This window comes from Diadema antillarum, unplaced genomic scaffold (genome assembly GCF_040938485.1).
Source record: "Diadema antillarum isolate AM-2024a unplaced genomic scaffold, OU_Dant_1.0 seq00001311_RagTag, whole genome shotgun sequence".
In the NCBI taxonomy this organism is placed as follows: Eukaryota; Metazoa; Echinodermata; class Echinoidea; order Diadematoida; family Diadematidae; genus Diadema; species Diadema antillarum.
In genome coordinates, this window is record NW_027272084.1 from 388,731 (window position 1) to 413,154 (window position 24,424).

Here is a 24,424-nt window from a genome sequence, read left to right on the forward strand (position 1 = left end):
GATATGCATGTATAATTTCATATTTGTTAAACATTATCTACCATGTAAAGTCGAATACATGCCTATGTTATATCTTCTGATTCATTTCGTGTTATGTTTGACGAAAAAGAAAGAAGGAATGAAATAAATGAAATGAAATGAATGAAAATGATATAATTGGACAGTTTTGTTTTTAACCAACATGGAATCGAATACCAGACACTGCCAGAGAGAAAGAGAGAGAGAGAGAAAAAAAATGGTTGGTAAGTTTGCACATATATTTTCTTAAGTGCAAACGACACAAATTATTGTAAATCTTTAAAATTTTATTTTCATGAAATAGAACAACAGTATGGCTTCTCCATAATTCATTACAAATAATGCTTAGTCGAAGTTTGATTAAGGTATACAATAACAAAGTGAACAGTGTACTATCAAAAGAACGTCTTCAGGAAAACAATATTTGACTTCATTTATAACACCTCATATTTATTGAGATAATACGATATAGAATAGCAGCATAAAAGACTCTCTAAGCTTTAACACCTTTACTTTTGAATTAAAGAAATATTTCAGTAATTCTTATATCACTGGGGATTTGCATCTTTGAAGGCCGTTAATTTATTTCTTTGCTTTAACGTTTTTAACTTTTGTTTAATTTATTTCATAATCGTTGTAACACACTATTCATAATCATAGTCCATATCTCGGTAAGACTATAGTCTTATGTGCTTTGGCATCGACCCTTGAACTCTTCCTCCTTTGCTCCTTTCCCTGTCTTCCTGTTCCTGTCCCTTTTCTGACCTTTGACCTCCTGTCTATTTCTTCCACGCGTATGTAAGAGAGCTGCTTTGTTTCTGTGTGTGTGTGCGTTAGTGTGCGCATTTGTTTGATGTTCTGTTTCCCAAGTAACATGTCTTAAAAAATCGTTTCGATTGAGTATTACTACAATTTACTACTCACGAGGGGACTGCATTCTACAAGATAATAGGCTTTTTAGCAGTCCCCTCCATTCCCGACTTTTTTTTCTTTGTAACGATTCAGTTACAGTTTGTCCATGCATTTATTTATCTAAAAGTATGTTTTGTCTCATTGCAAACAAATGACGTGCATTTAAATTTCATTTGAATATGCAAAAGCCACATTGCACTTTACTTTGTTTATATGCAAATGTCATGTTGTATACTTTCGTCGGAAAGGAAATACAATAAAATGAAATGAAATGAAATAAAATGAAATGAAATGAAATTAATTGGAGTAGATTCCAGGTAAGTTTATTATCAATAATAAAACCTAGGAATTTTAACCAGTTCCTTCCGAAAACCTGGTATACCAGGGTCCCATGGCGTCCAGTCGGCCTTAAAAAAGAGTGAAACCGGTTGAATAGATTTAGTAGAGGTTTCTTAAAAAAACAAATCAGACCTGTATTAGACATATCCGCGTGGACACGACAGACATTGATCACATGTATACATATACAAAAGTGTATACAATTTACATTTAAATTTTGTGTATTCCTTTCCACACTTTTATTCTTAACTTCTTTTCTTTGTGACTGGTTATTTTGTCCTGTTTCTTTTGTTTTCCATGTTCGTTTTCTTTACTTTTTTCATTCGTTTGTGCAAATGTCTTCTGTACTTGTGCTTCGTACACATTTCGTGACATTGCATTTCTTTGTGTGTGTGTGTGTGTGTATGTGTGTGTTGCGTCTTTATTATCGTAGCTACCTGTCTAGCGCCTGACATCAAGTCTCTTCGTAGGCTTAGTTTGTGTTGTCTTCAAAAGCCGCCATTATTCTCTGTCAGTCCTCATTGGTAGTTTGTCAGTAGCGTACTGCATGAGGGTCGGCCATGTTGTTGGGTTTTGTTTTGTTTTGTTTTTTCTACATTGTCAGTTACTTAGTAGTTCAGTACATGATATTGCCTGTCATCGTCAAGTTTGTAGAATGAAGTGGAATGACATACAGAACACTGACAAGAGTAATGCGTAAGCGATTATTCCATCGAATGTACTAATGCAGTCAAATTCATAAATAATTTATGTAAATGGGTCGGGTAACAAGTTTTCCCTTAACCTGCTCCTGATGACAAATGACATTAGAAAGATCTGTTACGCAATGAATCTTAAGAATATTTACGATTAATAACGGGGGAAAGGGGTTTAGACCCACTCAGGAAATCAGAACACCACTTCTAAATTAGAGCTCAGATTTCCGCATTTTTCCGGATTTTACAGCAAAAGAAGAATGTATAATGTTATTTGGCAAATGAGCATAACATCACCAATGTCAAGTATTGACCTGAGCTGAAGTTCCCAAATCTCCTCCCCATTTTGACTTTCTACTTGATACGAGTCCCACATTAATTAATTAATTAATTAATCAATTTATTTATCTATCTATTTATCTATTTATCAACTAATTAATTTATTCATTTATCTATTCATTTATCTATTTATTTATTCATTTATTACAATTTATTCTGTTTTCTTTTAGCAGGTAAGCCCTTTCAGCTCACTCGGAACTGCTCTGCTAAGGGTCCCTGCATCACATACAAAATACAATTTGAGTAAAAAACGCAAACTTACAAACATAGTAACACAGAGGAAACATAAAGACAAGATGTCCATATAGAGCGTACACGAGAAAAAGGGTTGTACACAAGCCAACGACCCCCCCCCCCCCCCAAAAAAAAAGCAACAAAAACAAACAAACAACAACAACAAAAAAACAAAGCAAAGCAAAACAAAACAAAACAAAAAAACAACAACAATCAAGTCCGGGAGAGATAGAAAATAATGATAAAGAACAAAACTCACACACACCCACACGCACACACACACACTTTCACCTGTTCTAAATTTTAGATCCATGATAAGGAAAAGATTTCTTATAATATTCAGTTCTAGGAAGATTGATATTGAGAGGACAGCTAATTGCATATCTAGTTTGAAAAAAAAAAGGATTTCGTTTTGTTTTCAACGATTGCAAATACGTTGGGGTCAGTCCATTGGCAACTTTATATACAAGGACACAATATTTACATTGGATTCTCTGGGTCACTGACTGGCTGTCTAATCTCTGAAGCATTATCTTGTGTGGGGTCGAAAAATCGTATTAAATAAACAACAAAAAAGTATTAATTGAGCGAATCTGTTCTGAAGCTTCTATAACCTCGTCTCGTTATGGCTGTACTTCCCCATACAACATTGCAGTAATCGAGGTGAGGTAAAAATCATACTAGGCCTATTATAGTATAACATTTTAAGTATTTCACCCGGTATAAAACTCTTTGTCCTTGAGAGGTAACAGATCGTCCTAGGAATTGAGTATATGAATATAAGAACGACCCAAGTCCATGGAAGATCATTTCGAGTAAACTAAAAAAAAACTTCATATCTTTTCTATTTGTCCAATAATATTATATTTAACTGTGATAGGAAGGCAACATTGTATATACAAATTAGAACATATTATTATGACAATTATCATTTACATTAATTATGGAGAGGCCACGATTTTGTGTGGTGGACTTGGGTCGTTCTTTGATTCATATGGAATTGGGTCGTTCTTTGATTCATATACATGATATTCTGCTATAGAGATGGGAGAGGGATGAGAGAGGGCGCTATTATATGAATGTAAGAATGACCCAAGTCCTTCATTCTTACATTAATATAAGATTTAACTCATTCATTTCAGGCACTTCCGGGGGTAATTAGGATTTATCATTTACACACAAGATGAGTCCATGCATAAGCTACAATATCCCATGTCAAACTGAATTTGGCCAAAAATTGGACTTGGGTCGTTCTTATATTCATATACTCAATTTTCTGCACGGTGTAGTCAACGTGATTGGCCCAATTCAAGTGGCTATCTATTATCACACCAAGTTACTTAAAACCATGCACTTGTTCAATGGGTTCGTTTCCATGCTTCACTGAAAGCGAAATGCCCTTTTGTTTTCCGTTTGGAGCCTAATAACAATACTTTTGTTTTCTTATCCAACCGCTTAAAAACATTTCTCATTTCCGTTTGAAGCAGCTCTGAGATAACATTGCCATTCTTCGAGCGGACAAACATGGCTGTGTCGTCCGCATACACACATACTTTCATGTTACAGTCAAAAGGCAATTGACACATGTCATTGATGAAGATGGAAAACAACAACGGGCCCAGAAGTGACCCCTGTGGTACACCTGTTTGAACAGACTTAAAATCCGACAGTACCCCATTGACAGATACGCATTGTTCCCTCCTGGTAAAGTAACTGGTGAACCATGAGAGCGCACCCTCACTAAAGCCATACTTTGACAGGTTATCAGGCAAAATACTATGACTCACTGAGTCAAAAGCACGTTTTAAGGTCAAGGAAAATTGCACTGGTCAGATACCCCTCATCAATATTTTTCAGAAAATAATCATTCAGATCAATTAGCGCAGTGTATGTGGAACGCATTGGTCGAAAGCCCGACTGCCAGTTACTTAGCAAATTATTGTTTTCAAAATAAGTGTACAACTGACCATAAACAGGTTTTTCAAGTATTTTCATTACATGGGAGAGTACCAAAATAGGCCTGTAATTAACAACATTCTTTTTGTTTCAACTTTTATAAAGTTTTGAAGTTAAGCGCAATTGTTTATTATGCTTGCCCATTTACGAATTTGAATGACCGACGTAAAAGAGATGTTAGGCACGGGCGAATTTGAATGACTTGTCATCTTGATAGAGTCAAATTGACTGGAGCAAGTTGCAATTTAATTGCTGAGTTGTTGATTGTCAGCGCCCAAAGATGAACTTGAACCCTGATTTTTTTTATCGTGATCGCATTTCGAAAGAAATCTATGGTTCGAAATGTTATTGAATTGATCGGAGAAAATTTGCAGTTTACCCGGAAATCCTATACTATTGAAGCATTCAAAGGAATTTAAATCTACAAGGAATTTAAATCTCCGTGGTAACCCCTCTGAAACGACTAACTCTTTATGTGCAGTGGTGTATAAGCCCCTTGTGAGCCACAATATTCTGAGAGAGCGATATAAGCTACATGTAATCATGCTTTGGAAAACTTCTGTTTTCCAAAACTATGTAAATAGATTTTAATACCCAATCATGTAATGAGCAAAGTTGTAGAGAAAATACCAAGCTTTGCCTCGATGTGAATTGTATGACAAATCTATGATTGGTTTTCTGTCAATTAATGACCAATATCTACATTTTTTTTTTGTACAGGCACGACTTTTTCACACAAAACAGTGACAGACACTGAGAATTTACTCACATATCCAGTAGGTAACACGGCTTGATAGTCAATCACCACATAAAATGCAAGCTACATGTGACAGGACTGAAATGGCGAGAAACACTTTCATTATATTATGCGATTTATCGATCGGTTTGGGCGGGTTTATGTGCGTTTGAGCAGAATATGCAAACTCTGGAGTGCGAACGTGGCACATAAAGAGTTAACACATTATTATCTGACACTCTGACACTTGCTATACTCATTAGCAGGACTGTTTTGTTGTCGTTGTTGATATCTTAGTTTTTGTTATGTCGTATAGGATCATAGTTCCTGCAAACTGAGAAGTGTATACAGGGTTTTCATACACACTTCCACATGTTATGGGTGGAAGACAGAGATGTTTGAGAGGTAACATTCATCAATACTGCATATTGTTAGGGGGTTCACTGAAAAGAATTACTTTGCGCAGTCTTGCTTACTAACTCTAATATTTTTGTACAGAATTAATTTTGTACGACTTGAAACGCAGAATGTAATGCAAAACCAATCAAACAAAATGAAACAATATTATTAATAAACGGCTTCATATGTTTTGAACGCAATTATTCCTGGACTGTTGGTCTGCAGTTCTGTTTGTTTGTATGTTTGTTTGTTAGGTAGTTTTTTTTTTCCCATAGACGGCATTTGTGCATGTATGTGAACAAGAAAAATGTAACCACCTGTTATGACCACCTGTTGTGATTTTCACAATGGAGATTGTGAATGATATACGTTAAATAAAAATAAATACAGATCTTTCTTTCCGAGCCAGTGCTTATGTTGTTGCAAACAGGTTCAGAGCTCAAATACATAAACTTTGAATATAACTAAATGTTTGCTAATCATTTTGTAGAAAGTAAAGGGAGTTCTCCAATTACTAATCATAACACATCCACCAAGTGCCAACACATCAGGGAATTGGTTATTCTAAAACACGGGGCAGGCAAAGAATGAATAAGATAGATAAAAACCATTATCCAAAGCACAATTGAGATATGTATTTCAATACAGAAGATGAATTCCGTCACATCAATAATCAAGGACATTAAATTTGTATTCATGCAGAACAACAAACAACGAGAAAATGTAAAACTTTTTTTTATTTTATATATTTTTTTTTTACAGCTGAGAAGATGGCTGGATACCCCATCCATGCTCAGCTGCACCAGCTGGTATTCCATATGGTCAAGTTTGATGTGAGGTGAGACTGCTTCACCGGGTTACGCACCCATTCATTCAAACTTGGCATATCATGGTTTTTTTAATCAATTCTATAAGTCCTACCTGGATCCATGTTTAATTCTGAAGTTGGCGTTTTGTAAAATTGTATCAACGACTAGAAACGTTTACACAGCAGGCATACAGTCTACACCTCTCTTACAGCAGTTATATTTATGAAGCATCAAAATTTGTGTTGTGTAACGGTAGTGATTCGAAAGAATGCACCATAGCATGCGGTATTCCCCAAGGATCTATCTAGTAGGGTCCGCTCCTCTTTCTCATTTTCACGATGATACTATTCTCTCAGTACCATTATTATCATATACTTTAATATAATGCAGATGACAATACCGGTAATCTATTCTGTTCCCAGAGTAATTTAGATGAGCTCATTGAAGCCACTGAAACGCAATCAATCATTAATAATATCTTAAAGTAAAATAAAATATCATTTATTTTAAGTAAATCTCATTTTATTTGCATTTAACTGCTTGTTTGTCCATGATGATATGTTTAATAGAGTTGCATTTCATGCAAGTCTTTACCCGAATATGTTTAAGCTGCTTCTCTCTAAGGCTCGAATGAAGAAGCAATTTCAGCTGTAATAAAACTATGAATAATATCGAGTCGAATGTCAAGTCCTTATTCTCTTCATTTCTTATTATACAAAACAAGTCCCCATCTGAACAATGGCAAAATGAGATATTACTTCACACAGAGTTAAGTATTCCAAGCAGTACGCACAATGCACCAGTTCACATTTCTTTTGAAATTATACAGAGGGGCAAATTATTACAATGACATTTATCACTGAATCTTCCACACCCATACATAAGTGTTTTAGAGCTTTCTACTCCTACTGTTCATGATTGTCTCTCCCTCTGCATGAACAAAATTGTATTTATTTTTTTAACAAGGTTTAGTGCTGACTGTATATGTACAATGCATTATTTGTCTGTTCTTCATTTGATTATTTTGTCATCTATATTTCATACTATCATGACTATTGTTAAAACCTATTATAAAACAAAATGCAGGAAAGCATTTGAAAACGAAAAGACAAACAAACAAACAAACAAACATCAAAGTAGGAAACAGACACAGCGCACAAAGTGATGTGATACTTTTCTAAAGCTATTGAAAATTCTAGTCTTGGGTGAGAATGGATAGAAATGCAGTTCCTGTCACCAATTGAATAAAAGCAATCCTGAACATTTAGCGAGTACATGATATTATTTATCCATCCAAAAACAAACAGTATATTTCCTGATGGTCACTTCAAAATTACTGCTACCTCAAGGTTAACAGCTCATTAACAGTATTACAAACTTGATTAAAAACTTTAAAAAAAGATGTAGCTTGTTTTCTGCTCCATTTCGGTCAAATAGGTCCAATGACGCTGGGGAAGAATCTACTGATTATTTCCTTCTCCTACTAAGGACCGCAGACGTTGCATCTCAGCTGTATAAAGATAAAGGAAAGCGGGATGGAATCATGGTAGTAGGCGTACAATTGCTGAAAAGTTATTTGCAATGAATATACACACATGATAATTTAGTAAAGCAAGTAAAAGTAGAAACTCACAGCTTATCATCACTATTATTCGCTCTGTTAATTCAATCAACGATTCGTTTATTTTTCTGTCTAAAATCAGGTACAATGGCAAAGAGAAGACGCCAAGTCTGAATTACATATTATGTGTCAGATAAATGTTAGATGTGAAAATGTAAGCATGCATGAAACAATTCGATATGTGAACCAGACCCATACTACAAAATATTGTATGACAACTATAAAATCTGAACTACACTACAAGATTTTATTTGGACACTGTGCGTGTTTCATCGATTATGTGATGCAAGATGAATCTCTGTGCATGCGTTTGAATATACTATCATTCTGACCTGCTTGTTTTTATGGAAATAATCTAGCGTAAGATATGAAAAATGTGCACGTAGGCACTACATGGTATATTTTATGTTATTTGTTTCTGCATTTTGCATGATATGTAGTACTATTATATGCATGCTCAAGTAAATATAAATGGAATCGGATCAGTTTCAAGGTTGTGGAATAAGGCAGTTTGACCTCATGAAATCATTACAGTAGAACCTCTCAAAATGACAGAGACATGATTGTTGAAATAAAGAGTGAACACTGGTCACAACATTGTACATATCTTTACCTGCATTTGCTCGAAGTTGTGGTAAAATATTGTCATTGAAAAAGCATATGTTAGGCTTTGGATGACCAACGTGGTTCTCGAAGGACAACGACAGGTCTTTGTACGCCACTGTCTCCTTGTTGAATTTCGGCCAAGGTGGGTACAAAGAGCCAACTTCATCGTTGCCATCTACCGACGAAAGATTGGGATTTCTGTGAATAAAAAAGAAAAAAAGCAAAGAAAAAAAAACTATCTTTCTGTTCTTTAAAGTGACAACCCATGTAGTTGTTTTGGACAATTGAACAAAAATCTGTTATTCTGTATCACATGAAAAAGTACGTCTTTCCCCTTTCTAACATGCCTATAACATATATGTATGTATATATATATATATATATATATATATATATATATACATATATATATTTCTTTGTTGTTTTTGTTCCTTGATGTATATTTGATGGAAATTGCGTACTATTTATTGTTTGTAAGGGAATCGGCCTCGATAGGCTTCATACGGCCTTTACTGATCCCTCACGTGCTATGTTTATTTGTATATTTTTCTCTTCTGTTTGATTGTGAACGTGATGTTTTCTTTTTAGCATGTGAAATAAATTTGAAATTTGAATTTGAATATATATATATATATATATATATATATATATATATATATAATAGAAATATGCAGCGGGTGTGAGCCAGTCATCATCCAAAATAATGCATTCACAATCATCATACGTGTGCGCGCATGGGGCATCGCAGTAATGGCGGATTTCGCTGTCAGGTTGGATCGGTCTATAGAGAGTCCGCTTGAGGACACGATCGCATGCTTAAACTCGACTTACCGTGTCTTTGCAAAGTTGGACCAGTATTTCATGGTCTGCACTGATATTAGAGCCTCCTCGTCGGTGAATTTCGTTTTGCCGAATCCGACAATGTCGTCGTCGGGAGCAACAGTGAGGGCCGAACCCATCACGAACTGGATGTCTTCTGCATGAGTCGCTCCCAACCAAGTTGCTTCTTTTCCCCAGAAGGAATAGGAGGGGATATGAGACATGACGTACATGTAGACTGCGTTTCCTCTTGCGGAAAGGTACTCCGCCATGTTGAAGCCCGGACAGAGGAAATAATTGTCCCCGAACTGCTCGGCTACCATGTCGAAGTAATTCCGGTCAGGATCGCCCAGCTATGAAAGCAAAATCATGATTTGTGATAATTATCTTCATACTCTTCAGTAGGACCTGTAGCAAACCTGAGCTACGCATCATAATTATGGCCCATACAATACACTAAAGATGACCGAGAAAGAGCTGATGATCATACAGTAAGATAATTCTGATATGAACACTGAAAGTATTAATGAATGAAACGACAGTAATTCTGTAGGAGAATATATATATTTCTTTAATCTCTGTTATGGGAACTTCAGCTCAGATGACGTTGACTGATAGAAACAATAGAACAATTACCGAAGGAAGATTTCTTAAGCCTGAAACATTTAGGTTCCTTACTTCATCAGCTGTTGAATAGACGAATGTGATGGCGTCAAATACTTGCTGGTCTACACCACCTTCGCCTAAAATCAGGTTAAGAGCGAGGGCGTCCTGCATGACAGTCTTGTTCATCACTGGTTTATCGTTTCCCTCTAGGCCCCGATGTCGTGGCAGCATAAACACGTTCCCCTCGTCGCTGAGGTAGCCGATCATGGTGTCGACACGGTTGAATTCACCATCGGCGGCCATGTTGAAAGGATTTCGTGGGATAAACTGGCCGTCGACCGCAGGACGAGACATGATTTTTGCCGCGAAAGCCATATCCTACGAAGAAAGTGAAAGCAAAAATGTAAGGAGAGGAAAGGGGATGAATACTATTGTTGATGTGCACAATTTTTGTTCAAATGTGCAGTTTTTATCAATTCATGAAATCACATTGATTAATATTAAAGGGTTTTTTAAAATCTTTGTGCAGTTATCACGGCTTGTAGGATTTTAGCTCTATATTGTAAAGAAAACCAAATCCCAAACATGAATGTGGATTGGTTGAAAGTAGCAATATTAGTATAACATATCAGTGAAAATTTAAGGAAAATTGACAAACGATTCAAAAGTTATGATTTTTTTTTAAAGTTCCGATGCCGTTATATCGCTGATAAAGAAACTACCGCACTTCATGACGACATTATAGACAACGTTAAAAAGATAAGCAGGATCCCAAAGAATTCCATTTTTAACGGAAAATAGAGATTCCGTCGAATTGTCACTGATATTATATGTTTTATATCATGAAATATTGAAAATGAGAGCCACGTTACAATCTTATTACGCATGTATGAACCTGGCTATTGAGCTTTAAATAATTTGTTAATGATACAGGGGACATATAATGAGAACATAAACCAAAACTAATTGTCAGTAATGACATACTTCTCTAAAAAGATAAAAAATAGAATAAAAGAATAACAATGAGACTACATTAAAAACACATCTTATAAAAACTTTTGAAATTAAAGAGATTAGATTTAAGGCGAATTTCATATAATATACAATTTGATATAATACAAATAATGTATCAAATCATCCCCTTATGCGCATGTATAATCTTTTTATTTTCAAAAGTTTACAAAGATATTATCAAAATTATCATCTTTTCAAAACATATCATCTTCCTTAGTTCCACTTTTACAAATAGGTATAACTTATGCATTTTTTAAATCATTAGGAACTTCACCACTTGACATGGATAATAAAGTAGAAATTTTACAAAGAGGAATACAAAGAATATGAATAAATTTTTAACAGCCAGAGTACCAATTTCATTATGCCCAGGGCCTTTACCATTACTTGTATTTACCATGCTCTTTCCTAATGTTTGGAAAGCGAAACATGTTGAACACAAGACAAGACAATACAGCGGGATAACCCATTATGCTAGACTGTATTTAGTGCTGCTGGTCTTCTATGTTGGACCAGTTGCACACGGTATGTATCATGTTTGTTTGATTGTTGATCTCCTCATACGTAAATGGATACTGCAAATCATATACAAGTCCACACCATGTAACGAAGTACTGACTGAAAGACATAGGATAGATAGCCCTACTTTGGCTGCCACTATGTTTGGCACATCTGATTTTTCATGGATCCATGAAGAGAGTTAGAGAAAAAGAAAACAGAAAGAAAAAGAAAGAGGAACAGAGGCAGAAAGCGTGAGAGGGGAACGAAAGTACGAAAATAATTTAACGGACATTAAAAAACACAGTATCTAATTCTGAAGCTAGTATGATATGTATCGTAACTTTACAATATCATATAAAGACATTAGCAAAGCGTGGACAGGGATTACACCAGAAGCTTTTCGTCAGCGATCATTATACAAGGCTTTTATTCTACACGTGAATGTATACAGTAATGTGTGTTTACTGTCAGTTTTGGGATGCATACGTTTTCTTAGGATATGCTAGTGTGCTTTGTTCTGATGTTTTCTGTTTTTCGAATAATCCAATACAAATGAACATTAAAAATTCTAGTATTATCATTTTTATTGTGATTTTTTTTTCTAATCCGGAAAGTCATAAATGTATGGTTGACGTCTGTACAATTATGAGGACATCCTTAAATTATAAGTGGTACGTCAAGTCATTAGTGATATAAGGATTCGTAGAAAATTGACCTTGTCGTTTTGGAAAGGACTGAAAAAATGTATTATCCTCAAATACAGGGGGGAAATAAACAAACAAACCAACAATTCAGAATATCATCTTAGCAAAATTTCTTCTATTCCTTTGTAAGGTGCTTGGTGTAATTGCACAAATGGCACCTTACACTTACTCGTGCCAGGAGGTCGACGATCTCTTCCACCGATTTGCTGTTGAGACATTCCAACAGCTCCTCGCTTGTTACCGCGTCGCAGTTTAGCGCCGAGCCCAGGGTAAACGCCTTCTCTCTCGCCTCCTCTCTAGTCCCTGACGCCCAGTCGGACGCCACTCCACTCTGTCAATGACGTCATGATGAATAATCTCAAGATAAATCCTAACATATTAGAATGACTTATTCATCTTATTATCTCATTATCGGGAATCAGTTGAATACTTCCGCCATCATACATGACGAATTCCCGAACTAAAAAATCGATTTTCTAGAGTATGTTTTGTGCATTTAAAGTTTCTCAATCTATTTTGTAGCATTTTGGAGGGCTCTATCATGCGTAGGCAAGTGCCTTCTATACGAAAAAAGTTTCATTCATCTGTTATAGTGTTTTAGCACTGCATGCGTAAACGTTCCTGAACACACGTGACATTTACTTCTGGTAGAATGATGTGAAATGATATCCTGTAAAACCAAGGTTTCTACAACTCTAATAGATCTCTTTGAAAAAAAAAGAAGAAATAAATGGTTTCTGAGGCATTACCTGCATGATGGCGCCTGAAAAGAGACCAGCACTCATAGGAGATAGTACTTGAAAGTTGACACTCGCCCCTCCGGCACTCTCACCGAAGATAGTCACCCGAGTGGGATCACCACCGAAGGCTGACAAAAATAAACGTAATATTGCGTTCATATTGTATATAGCATCACCTTGAAGGCACTCTTTACCATTTCGAGCAGTGATTGATAAAAATGTTTGAGTTATCACATTTCACGGATATGAATATTTCAGTTGTATCACAAAATACAATGCATACAACCATACAAAACATATTACAATATAGCCACAATGAAAAAAAAAAAGAAACATCACTAATTTTCTTAAAAGCCATATTTCTAGAGGATTTATAACAAAACCGATCTTAATAAAAGTGTTGTTCACATTTTGTATATCTAACAATACTTAGCATTGATTAAAGTGGTTAACAGTTTTTACATTGGTTGTTTCTATCCCTAACTCAAATTTTAGAACTAGATGAAGCACTGAAGCTGTTTTTTTTTCTGAAAATGTTGAAAATAAGTGTCTTTAATCTCGCTACTTACAAAGTGTAAACTATTTAGGGCCTATTCGGTTATCACCTCTATCTATCATGTAATTTTGTCTATTGCCTTCAGACAATTGATTGAATAATAATATCCTTAGACTGGAAACAACGAGCGAAAGATAGGTCAATCATCAGTGTCTCCGTGAACCATTTTTAATAAAACTAAAACTAAAACAAGTGTTTCGACAAAGATGATACTAGTATTTCCAGCCAATGTATAAATACACAGGTTTGAACTTCGCCAATCTTAAAGAAAGAGATTCGAAGAAATTATTTCAGAAAGCCTGTATTGTCGCAAGTCCTTGCGGCGAGATATTGTTATGAGGATTGTATAGCCGTCTTCTATATTCTGCGTACTATTCTTTTCTTGTCATTGCACCCCTCGACACTCGGTAATGATTATATCAGAATAAAAAAAAAATGTACGAAAGAGAAAAATCAAACAAAGACACTTTCCTAGTATCAAAACATATTTTTGGCCTTACATCTTCCTGGCAGATGAAGACAAACAATCACGTGGATTAGGGACTTCTTTGTTTTGTTTTGTTTTTCTTTACTGGCAAAATGGCTCAGCCTAATGATAATTGTACCTGCGATATTTTCTTGAACCCATATGAGCGCTTGCCGCTGATCAAGCAGCCCGAGATTGCCAGGGATAACGTCGTCTCCTAAAGACAAAACAACGGGGAAAATGTCACATACAAAGGAAGAGAGCCATAGATAATTGTATCAAAAAGAAACAGAGATGATTATAACAACGTTTTCTCCTTTTTGGGGGGCTTCTGTTACGTAATAGTGATCTTGTTTACGATCCAGCATTCAAAAGCTTCCAGAGACGTTACACACACGAGAGTTTGTGTTGTGCGTTTATATCATAATACGAGACACACAACACAAATGAATCAATGTTACCCCGGCAAAATCAAAATATCAAGCTGGAAAACAAAACTGTAAATAGTACGATTATATTCGATCCAAACCAGTCCAATTCCCTCACAATAACATGTTTAACTGATCTCTCTGTTACGTACGTATTGTCAAATATGTCTGCTATTGTAATGGGGTCATCAGGAAAGGCAACTGTTTATATTGAAATGTACTGAATGAATTATCATAATCATCACAAAATGAATTGGAGTTCTCCCTTCATAATATGAGGTGTTTGGTGACTATTTACCTCGAAAATTATTACATCTTTGTTAAATGCTGTTGTTTTGTTGTGTCACGTGTATTTGCTTATATCCAGGTTCCACTGATATCTTTCTCCTCCGTCACTCGTCGGTAGCAAAGTATCGGCTCAGCGTCGGATATGTCGGGTATGATCCGACGGGGCAAGATTGTCCCATGAGGCGCGACATGCTTGATACTGATCCCATAGTCGACCAACACAAGTCGGATTCATCAGACTGCTATCCGATACACTTCGGTTGGTGGCCGGAAGCAACAAACTTTGCTTCCGACGATGAGAAAAATTCTCTTTTAAATGAAGGTATTACACTCCGTCTTGACCCTTAACCCCCATGGAAAGCAGTGCTGTCATTATACGGTAGGCACCTACCGATGGTATATCCCGGGTATAAGACCGGATGTGTGTTTATATGTATGTGTCTGTTGTTTGTTTACTTGTTACTTTGTGCGTGCGTGTGCGTACGGGTGTACGTGTTCATGTGTATGGCGTGTGCGTGCATGTATGATTTTTTTTTTTTTACGATCAAAAATAATGAAGTTGATAAAAATGCATCATGCATCAATGCATCAATCGCGAACATTTCAGTTATTCTTTTTTCCATAAATCTGTGTCATTTTTACATTTTTGTAAACATATTCATATGATCAAACATCATCAGTGAGTAGAATACTAGATCTTATTATTTCATCTCGGTTTCTTTGAATAACGTTCTCTCTATACCACTGAACAAGATTCAAATAAAGAAACGGTATTAACCAAAATGAGTAGATGTACGAACACATTTGCAAATTGATGATATTCTTTGTCTGATTCTGTGTCTGTTGCCCCTTCCCCTGAGATCCTTAACATATGTCCTATGTCAACCCACCGGTTGTGAGGAAACCGAAGATGCTAAGTCGATAGTTAAAGGTGACAACGATGACATCGTTCAAGGCAGCCAGCGGTACTGGTAACATTGTCGGGATGGCCCCAGCCCCAGCCTGAAAACCACCTCCGTGGATCCAGACCATCACAGCCGCCGATCTTGGCTGGAAAAAAAAAATGAGGAATGGGTTCGTATTACTGACTAAAGGAACAAATATTGCAGTGCTTTGCGTCATATTCTGAAATTTCTGACAAAAAGTTACAGACCGTAAAGTTATAAAGAATTATAGCACTTGACAACTTCTTTTTCTTTTTCATATATCTTTTATAAGATTTAACAATTCTTTTTCTTTTTCATATATCTTTTATAAGATTTAACAATTCTTTTTCTTCTGCTTTGTCGCTGAAAATCAGTACATTTGTATTGATTTTCTGGCCATAACCAATTTATTTTGCTATCCCTCAGGTCGTCTGTAAATCTTAGCTCTTTTCCATATTCATTTCATTTTCATTTCATACATGCATGTTCACATGCATGTTTTTTTATTTTCATTTCCAATCAAACACAGGTAATACACTTTGACATGATTACATATATTGGAACATAATAATACATATTGGTTCTTAAAAGAACTTCATGGAAATGGAAATTGAGGGGCTGCTAAAAAGCGAACTTGTAGATTGCAGTCCCCTCACTTACGTTACATTACTACAATACATTAATTATATATGACTTTATAACACAATACAACGATACATGTACCGTACAAGCTAATCATTGAAAGTATACAGTTTTCATTCAATCAAATCGGATGGTTACATGAAGTACAGTGTATACGCTTTCACATGTATACACATACACATAGACATACACATACACATACACACACACATACACATACACATACACATACACACAAGCACACACACGTACCCACATACACATACGCACACACACGCACGTACACACACATACATTGTGCACACATAGAAGAGAGTGGGGAAAGAGAGGGTGGGAGGGGGAGAGGGGGAGTAGAGAGAGCGAAGGGCAGGTCAACATTCTCGATACAGGGTGAAGAAAAAAGAACAACAATTCCAAACAGTCAAACTAATCATGGGGTACATATGAGCTAATCAAATATTTCTTCGTCTGTGTTTGCGCAGTAATTATGCATGTCAATCGAGATAATTTCTTCTCTTTGTCCATTTTAGCCCGTCCCAGTGTATATTTCTAATCTTTTGTCAGGGTAGTCCATTCACCAATAAATAGTGGTCTTCCATGGAGCCCTGAATAATATTGATGAACATATGTACATTAAATAGCAAAACGTATATACAGAAGATGACATAATACAGTGTAGATACATACCAGCATACTGTACATTGCAAAGTAACATAAAAAGTACATGCCACAGCAAGAGTTCACCAGAATGCCGAAATACCAATTAAAAACGCTATTATACAGGAATGATAAAGCCCAGAATGAATTTCGTGTGTTACTTACAAATAGCAAATTTGCTTAAACAATCTCTTAAATGAATATATGGAAGAAGCTGATCTAATTGAATGATCTAGCCTGTTCCATTCAAGTACAGAGGATACGATTGGGCTGCACTTGTGACAATCAGAGCGAAATCTTGGCACACATAGATTTCCACTGTCTATTAGCCTTGTATGATGTTCATGTACATCACTAGGCTTAACTAAGTGCACCTGAAGGTACGAAGGTGCTAAGTTATGGACGCATTTATATATCATCATAACGCGGCTGAAATCAAAACGTTTGTCTAGTGTCATCCATTTAAGACTTTTGAATAAATCAGCCGACGGTGTGTCATATGTTTTGTCCAAAATTATTCTTGCTGCCCTCTTTTGAATTTTTTCTAGCTTAGTTGTATGGTATTGAAATCTGTTTGACCAAACAACAGAACAGTAATCAAATTGTGGTAACACTAGACAATTATAAAGTAATTTTAGGGATTGTTGGGGCAAAAAGGCCTTCGCTCTCTTTATCATGCAGACACTTTTTGGGGTACGTTTACATACATTTTCGATTTGTTTAGACCATTTCAGTTCTTCATCTATTAAAACACCTAAACATTTAGTGAACTGAACTCTTTTAATCCGACTACCATCTAATGAAATACTGAAATTTTCAATTTTCCCGAGATTAGCACGGGAGCCGATAATCATGACAGAAGTTTTGTCAGTGTTAAGGACGAGCCGATTTTTCTTAATCCACCCCATTACTTTATTTAGTGCAACAGTTATCTTTTCTTCTAAAACTGTTGCGTCATTAGCACTGACAGTGAGGGTCGTATCGTCAGCGTACATATCTATAACACCTTCTGAAGTACACTCGGGTAGACTGTTGACATATATTGAAAATAAAAGGGGACCAAGAATTGACCCTTGAGGTACACCCAATTTAATAGTTGAAGGGTGGGACTTGGCTCCTTTGAATTGCGTCACTTGCTGTCTGTCACTTAAATAGGATTTAAACCAATCTACAGTCGTCTTACTACACCCTATACACTTTAATTTATGTAAAAGTAGGTCATGATCTACAGTGTCAAATGCCTTCCGAAGATCTATGAAGGCAACTCCAGAAATTTGATTATTATCTATATTCAAAGACCACTGATTCACAAGTTTTGCAAGAGCAGTTGATGTGGAATGAAATGGTCTAAAACCAGATTGATTAGGGTGTAGTAAATCATTCGCATTCATGAATTCGCTCAGTTGTTGATGTACGGCCCTTTCAATAATTTTACTCACTGTTGGTAAGATTGAGATGGGGCGGTAGTTATTCAACGAAGAAATATCTCCTGCTTTAAATATCGGTACTACCCGAGCCTTTTTCCATTCACGTGGAACAACTCCCGTAGACAGGGACTTGTTGATAATATCGCAAAGAGATTCTGCAATAACATTCTTTGTCATCTTTAAAAGTTTGCAGCCGATGTGATCTTCTCCGGTTGCTTTATCTATGCCAAGAAGCTCGATCTGTCTCAATACAAAATCTCTCGTTATCATACTTAAATTAAATTGAGAATGAGATGGAACAAAGCCTTTGTCCTCATCAAATATCATTTGCGGAGTATTCCTCTGCAGGTCTTTTGTAATTTTAGTAGCATTAGATATGAAAAAATTGTTGAATGCTTCAGCAATACTTGCGTTGTCCGATACTTCTGCATCATCAACCTTTATGGTATTGGGAGAAATGGGTGATGATTTAGGCGTAAGTTCCCTCAAGCTCTTCCACATTTTCTTACTGTTGTTACGATTTTGTAAAATTTGGTCAGTGTTATACTGTTTTTTTCTTATTCTCATGAGATGAGTAACTTTTTTTTATCTATACATCGTATAGAGCATAACATTATAATATTGAGTCTTGCAAAATTTGGGAAAGAATACAATTTTCCTCTTATCAAGAAACTGTCAATTCAGATATATTTCCAAAACATCAAGTCATAACGTCATCCGGCAATCAAAATTCACAAAGCAGACTTCAGGCTTCCATCAGAACCTAGTCGTCACTCAAGACCACTTCTGGGTTCGTGTATCCGTTTATTATGTTCTCTCTGTGCAAGAGAATCAAGTGTATCGTGCATATGCATTGAGACTATACTCTACAGTCAATTTTCTTAATATTTTTCTGCCACATTCAAAAAAGAGATCTCCGCGTATTTGCCAATGTTTGCCATCTCATGGTTTTTGTCGAGGTAAGAGTCCGTATTTGCTCACAGTCTACTCTTCGAACAGAGCGTCATATGTCTGCCAGGTCTGCCCTGAACTTTAGGATCAATGATCTTCTCACATTTCTGACCTTTCGATTGTACAGATCAAGTCGGTACCTTGATATCCAACATGAAATGATTTCCATAAGATTTGAATTGTAGTAAAGGTTTCTTTCAAGAACCGAGCATAGTGACTTTATACGTTTATACACTGAGCTATAAACAAGATAAATGTCACGTACCTCTATAGCTTGAAATAGTCTACAAGTGAAAGTTACAGTGACAAAGAGAGAAAAATTACTCAAGGGTTAACGATGCATTCCTTCTTTGTTTTGAAGGATATCTATTATAAGTTTGAGAGTATTTCTTTATGTAATATCATGTAATTACAGATGATTCGCTGACGTGTACGAAATTACATTTCAGCAAAAGATCCTAGATATTGGGAAGAAATTTTGTTTTTGTACTAAACTTTTTTTTTTCATGGAGGGGCAAATTGCATGTCGGGATATTGTCTTGGTCATCACGTTTGTCAGCATAAAATATTGCACAAAAGCGTTCAAGTACTAAATTTACAATTGCATGGAAGTAGAGAAATCAACTCAAAACTTCCTTAAAATGTATGTCACATTGTCACATTGCATGAAAGCATTATTTGTTTGGTAGATACTTTATTTTCTGCAAATCAATATATACATAAATTGCATAATCATGAACATGGAAAACATACAAAGTATATTTGAAACAGAGTCGTTTGACTTGCATAAACAACGATATAAAAGGAAATTAATGGTATTACAGTATGCCTGTCTATGCAGCTGGGATTACAATAACAATATTATATTTAAGAAGCGATAATGCAGAGGGCCGCCATTGTAAGCATTGCTTGAGAAGATGGCCGGCCCGAGGAAAAGTTAGGTAGGTAAATTGGTAACAACACAAATTCTGCTGCGAAGATAGCAGGGGAAAAATTATTGAATTATTATTGCATTATTGAACTTCTGACAGCACCAGTTATAACCCAGAGAATAGTGCCATCCCCAATAAAACTAAACAAGATAAACAAATATATGATGGAGATTAGAATTAAAGGTAAACCACACTTTCCACTCGCCTGCAGAAACTGTCACTTTTTGTTCTAAAGTGGACACAATATGCATAACAAATGTGTGAAATAATACTGTCGGTAATAACACGATTTCAACTGAGCAACGACGAAAAATGCGATATGTTAACGAAAAAGGTACGTCGACAAAATTGCAATCTGAGAATATATCCGATAGTGGTTGGTACATCTTTGCTTATTGATCACGCTATGGCAATATCCATCGATCTACAATGCGAGAGTGAATCGCATGCAGTCTATTAAGAGGACAATGTACTAGGGCACAATCGATCATCACGTAACGTTCAACCTACCTTAAGTACCTACTCCTCAGGAATGAAAGTCGTGTGTTATCCACTACCGAAATTATTATACAATTTTGATCTCTAAATATTCCAAAACAACTCAGTATCCCGGCAAATCGCGTCAGCCAGACACGTTTCTCAGGAGATCTTTTCGACATAAATATGAAAACAAATTCCACATAAGAAAAGGTGAATTTTGAGTTCTTCTGTAGAACTAGGACCTATAAGTTTTACCTAGGCCTATATATAACAGGGGTGAAAAAAACGCGGCAATTCCACATGATCATTGACATATTTTACCACAAATACAACCATTTCTACCTGAGGCTGTGGCACATAGACATCAAGAACAAGACAATCTTCCGTCTGTGGCGCTTCAAAGTCCGCATTAAGGATAGGCAGCAAGGTTTGTACGCAAAATATGTCGGTTCTGGTTGCATCAAAGTCCCCTTCAACTACTTTCGGCACAGGGCGTTTGAAACGTCGCTCATCAACCGGTGGCTCCGCGTACGGTATCCCAGTGAACGCTGCCACTTCTTCGCTGAAATCGGGTAGGTGATGAGACCTGACATCGATGAACTTCCCCCGAAAGGTGGCTTTACCAGCCTGCACAATCGGCTGCCGGTCTTCTTCAATACTTGCCGAAGAAAGATGGAGAAGACAAACGAAGAATGTGATTACAAGGCCGAAAGAGAGGATCCGAGTGGCTGCCATGTTGGTGCGAATAGAATGAGCTTGTTATCCAAGGTCTCAGTATAGACCTAGGGAATAGATGTTATCTGCTTTCATGTAATAGGTAGAGCTTACAAGGCCAGGTGAGGTCAACCGTTTAAATGTAAACATAGGTGATGTCGGACCAAAGTTCTTGTGTGGAGAGCGCACGTGTATCATAGACCTACGCATGAGACAAGGTTCCCTTTCTTGAACTTTCGTTCAACCTTCACTTTTTTGTATTTATATGTTTTATTGATTTTCTTGATTACAAACAATACAAATTACACAATAATCAAGAAAATATGGAACAAAAAATGAAAATGAAAATAAGATAATCAATAAGACATAAAAACGCAGTATCTTTTTGATCAATACACAAATTATTGTGGTAGTCACCAGTATAACATCTTGCAGGTTCTACCCTAACAAATACAGTCCAGGTTAAACATCTCCTGGCTTTAACAACTCAAATTTCAATTTCTTAAGTGAAGATGAAGTTTACCTCGTTTCTTAGCCACATAATACTCTGTTTCTTTCTTAATTTTCAAGTGTAACAAAAAATTCAAAATTGGGTATAATGTTTTTAAATTTACATATAAATGAAACATTTTAACGACAAAAACAAAAAAGATAAGAATTTATCTGAAGAAACTCCAAACATTTTCTTGAAATTATCCAGACTGAAATCACTATCATGTTTTAACATTATTTGCAACAAATCATTCCATAAAGGCATTACTACATTACACTCGCAAAACAAGTGAACAATTGTTTCAGGTAATATTCCACAAAAGCTACAGTTAGGCGAATCTTCTCTCTTTATCTTAAACAAAAAATCATTTAAAGCAATAGCTTTATGAAAAATTTTAAAATAAAAAGAGCGTAAACGAGTATCGATTGAACACTTGAAATTCACATGATGGACCACTTCCCAATTCAAGTCTGGTGGAATAGTTACATTTCTTTTCCAATATTCATAACGGTCATCTGGGGTACATTTTTCTTGTATTACATAATATGCATACTTAGGGACTTTTTTAGATTGAACAAGCTTATCAACAATCATACCAACAACATCATTGTCAGCATTTTCTGCATTAGTGGATTCCAGCCGAAAAATTGGTATACTTTTCAACAAAAATGTATATTTTCTTCTATCTTTACGAGAAACATCAAAGTCTAAAATTAATTCTTCTAATAATTTGTGTCCAAGGAGAGGTGGGTTCAACACATCTGAAACATTTTTATCATACCATCCATCATAATACAGATATTGTTTTGATTTGGATCTTATCTTTTTATTGAACCACAATGACTGACAATTCCCAATATCTGAGAAAGTTCTCCCTAAGATTTCCCTAAAAGCCCCATCCCTAAAAATATACCAAGTTCGGAGGGAATCTGCCAACTGGATGTTATTAAGAGTTCTCAGAATGGATGCTGGAGCATGAGAAATCCACAAAATATCTATGTTTGCGTGAATTTTTTTTTTAAACTGCGAGTTCAATTCTCTTCCATACACTGTCATAATTTTTGTCTAATAAACTTTTAACCCATGTCATTTTTTAAGCAAGGGCATATGTATAGGGATCAATCATACGACGACCACATTGGGCATAATCATTACACATTAATTTCTTTTTCACCCTATCCTTACCACCATTCCAAATAAAACTATAAAATATCTTATTCAATTCTTTGAAAAAAAAACAAGGGATTTTGATACCTTACACCGAGAAAAGATACAGAAATTGTGGCAATACAAGAGTTTTAGTCACACATATTTTCCCAATAAGTGAAAGGTTTCTCATACGCCAACATTTGACAGTAAGTTCAACTTGTTTTAACTTTTTCTTATAAAGTAGGAGTGAGATTTTGAGACTGGAAAGAGCGGGAGGAAAGAAGGGAGTCACCCTCCCTCTTAACCATATTATTGCTTTATAATTTTAAAGCTCTGAATCGTGCGGTCTGATTATGCAGACTAAAATGTAATATTTCCGCTTAGTTTGATTACAGATAAAGATTTTTAAAAATTTTAAATTACGACTGTTGAAAATCGACATCGCATGAGGTGAGATAAAAACTTTTAAGGCTTGTGAGAGTGAGACAGGCCTCTGAGGCGTGATTTTCATTGTTACTTGGTAGGCCTGCAAGTGATAGCAGCAATTAAGGTGTAAGCACTGGTCGCCTTTAAAGCGCAACTCCACCCCCCCCCCCCCCCCCACCATAGCAAAAAAAAAAAAAAAAAAAAAAAAGCAAACGAGTAGAATGATGTCGATGGATGGAAATATTGTTGTCCACTGCTACTGCCCATTCCAAGATATCAAATTTGAATGACATTTCATGAAATTGCAAATAGAGTTTAAGCCAGCTAAAGTTATCACAATTCCCGAATTCACGGAAAAGATTTGTGAAAAATAAATCGTCGAGGAGAATACCATTCTCGTTTCTATTTCGAAAACCTACCGAAATTCGCCGAACATGCCTGATATTCCTGACTTCACTGAATGGAATCGGCAACAAAAACCAGACTACGTCATTTAGACAATGAACAGGTTCGAAGGTGTAACTGTCTTCCTTGGTGAGCGCTCCCACCTCGGCGATCTTCCTGCATCAATTCGTAGAATTGAAATTTAATGACCTTGTGCAAACTTTGGGCGGAATATCTTGAAATTGTTAGGTGAAAAAAATGTAAGTTGGCAGCTTGCACGGAAAACAATACCCGACCAATTAATTTTGTAGTTAAATGAAAGGTAAATACAATGAGTTTGACTGTCTTTTGGGTAATGTTATTGTGAACAGAATTATTTTTGATAAACATTTCAGATATTATTGGAAGATCATTATAACTGAATTTAAGCATTTTAAGCTGTCCTAAAATCATTTAA

At 35.9% G+C, this 24,424-nt stretch overlaps 1 protein-coding gene across 1 annotated transcript; it reads right to left on the bottom strand.

Moving 5' to 3' along the window:
* Positions 1–6,193: 6,193 nt before the first annotated feature.
* Positions 6,194–21,640, bottom strand: LOC139708135 (acetylcholinesterase-like). Its single transcript, XM_071620111.1, has 9 exons — positions 21,144–21,640; positions 15,677–15,836; positions 14,210–14,287; positions 13,058–13,176; positions 12,478–12,639; positions 10,162–10,467; positions 9,496–9,836; positions 8,672–8,862; positions 6,194–7,947 (listed from the first exon to the last, which is right to left on the bottom strand). Exons 1-9 carry the CDS (start codon positions 21,534–21,536, stop codon positions 7,898–7,900), a joined length of 1,800 nt encoding a protein of 599 aa, XP_071476212.1. The 5' UTR covers positions 21,537–21,640; the 3' UTR covers positions 6,194–7,897.
* Between the last annotated feature and the right edge of the window lie 2,784 nt (positions 21,641–24,424).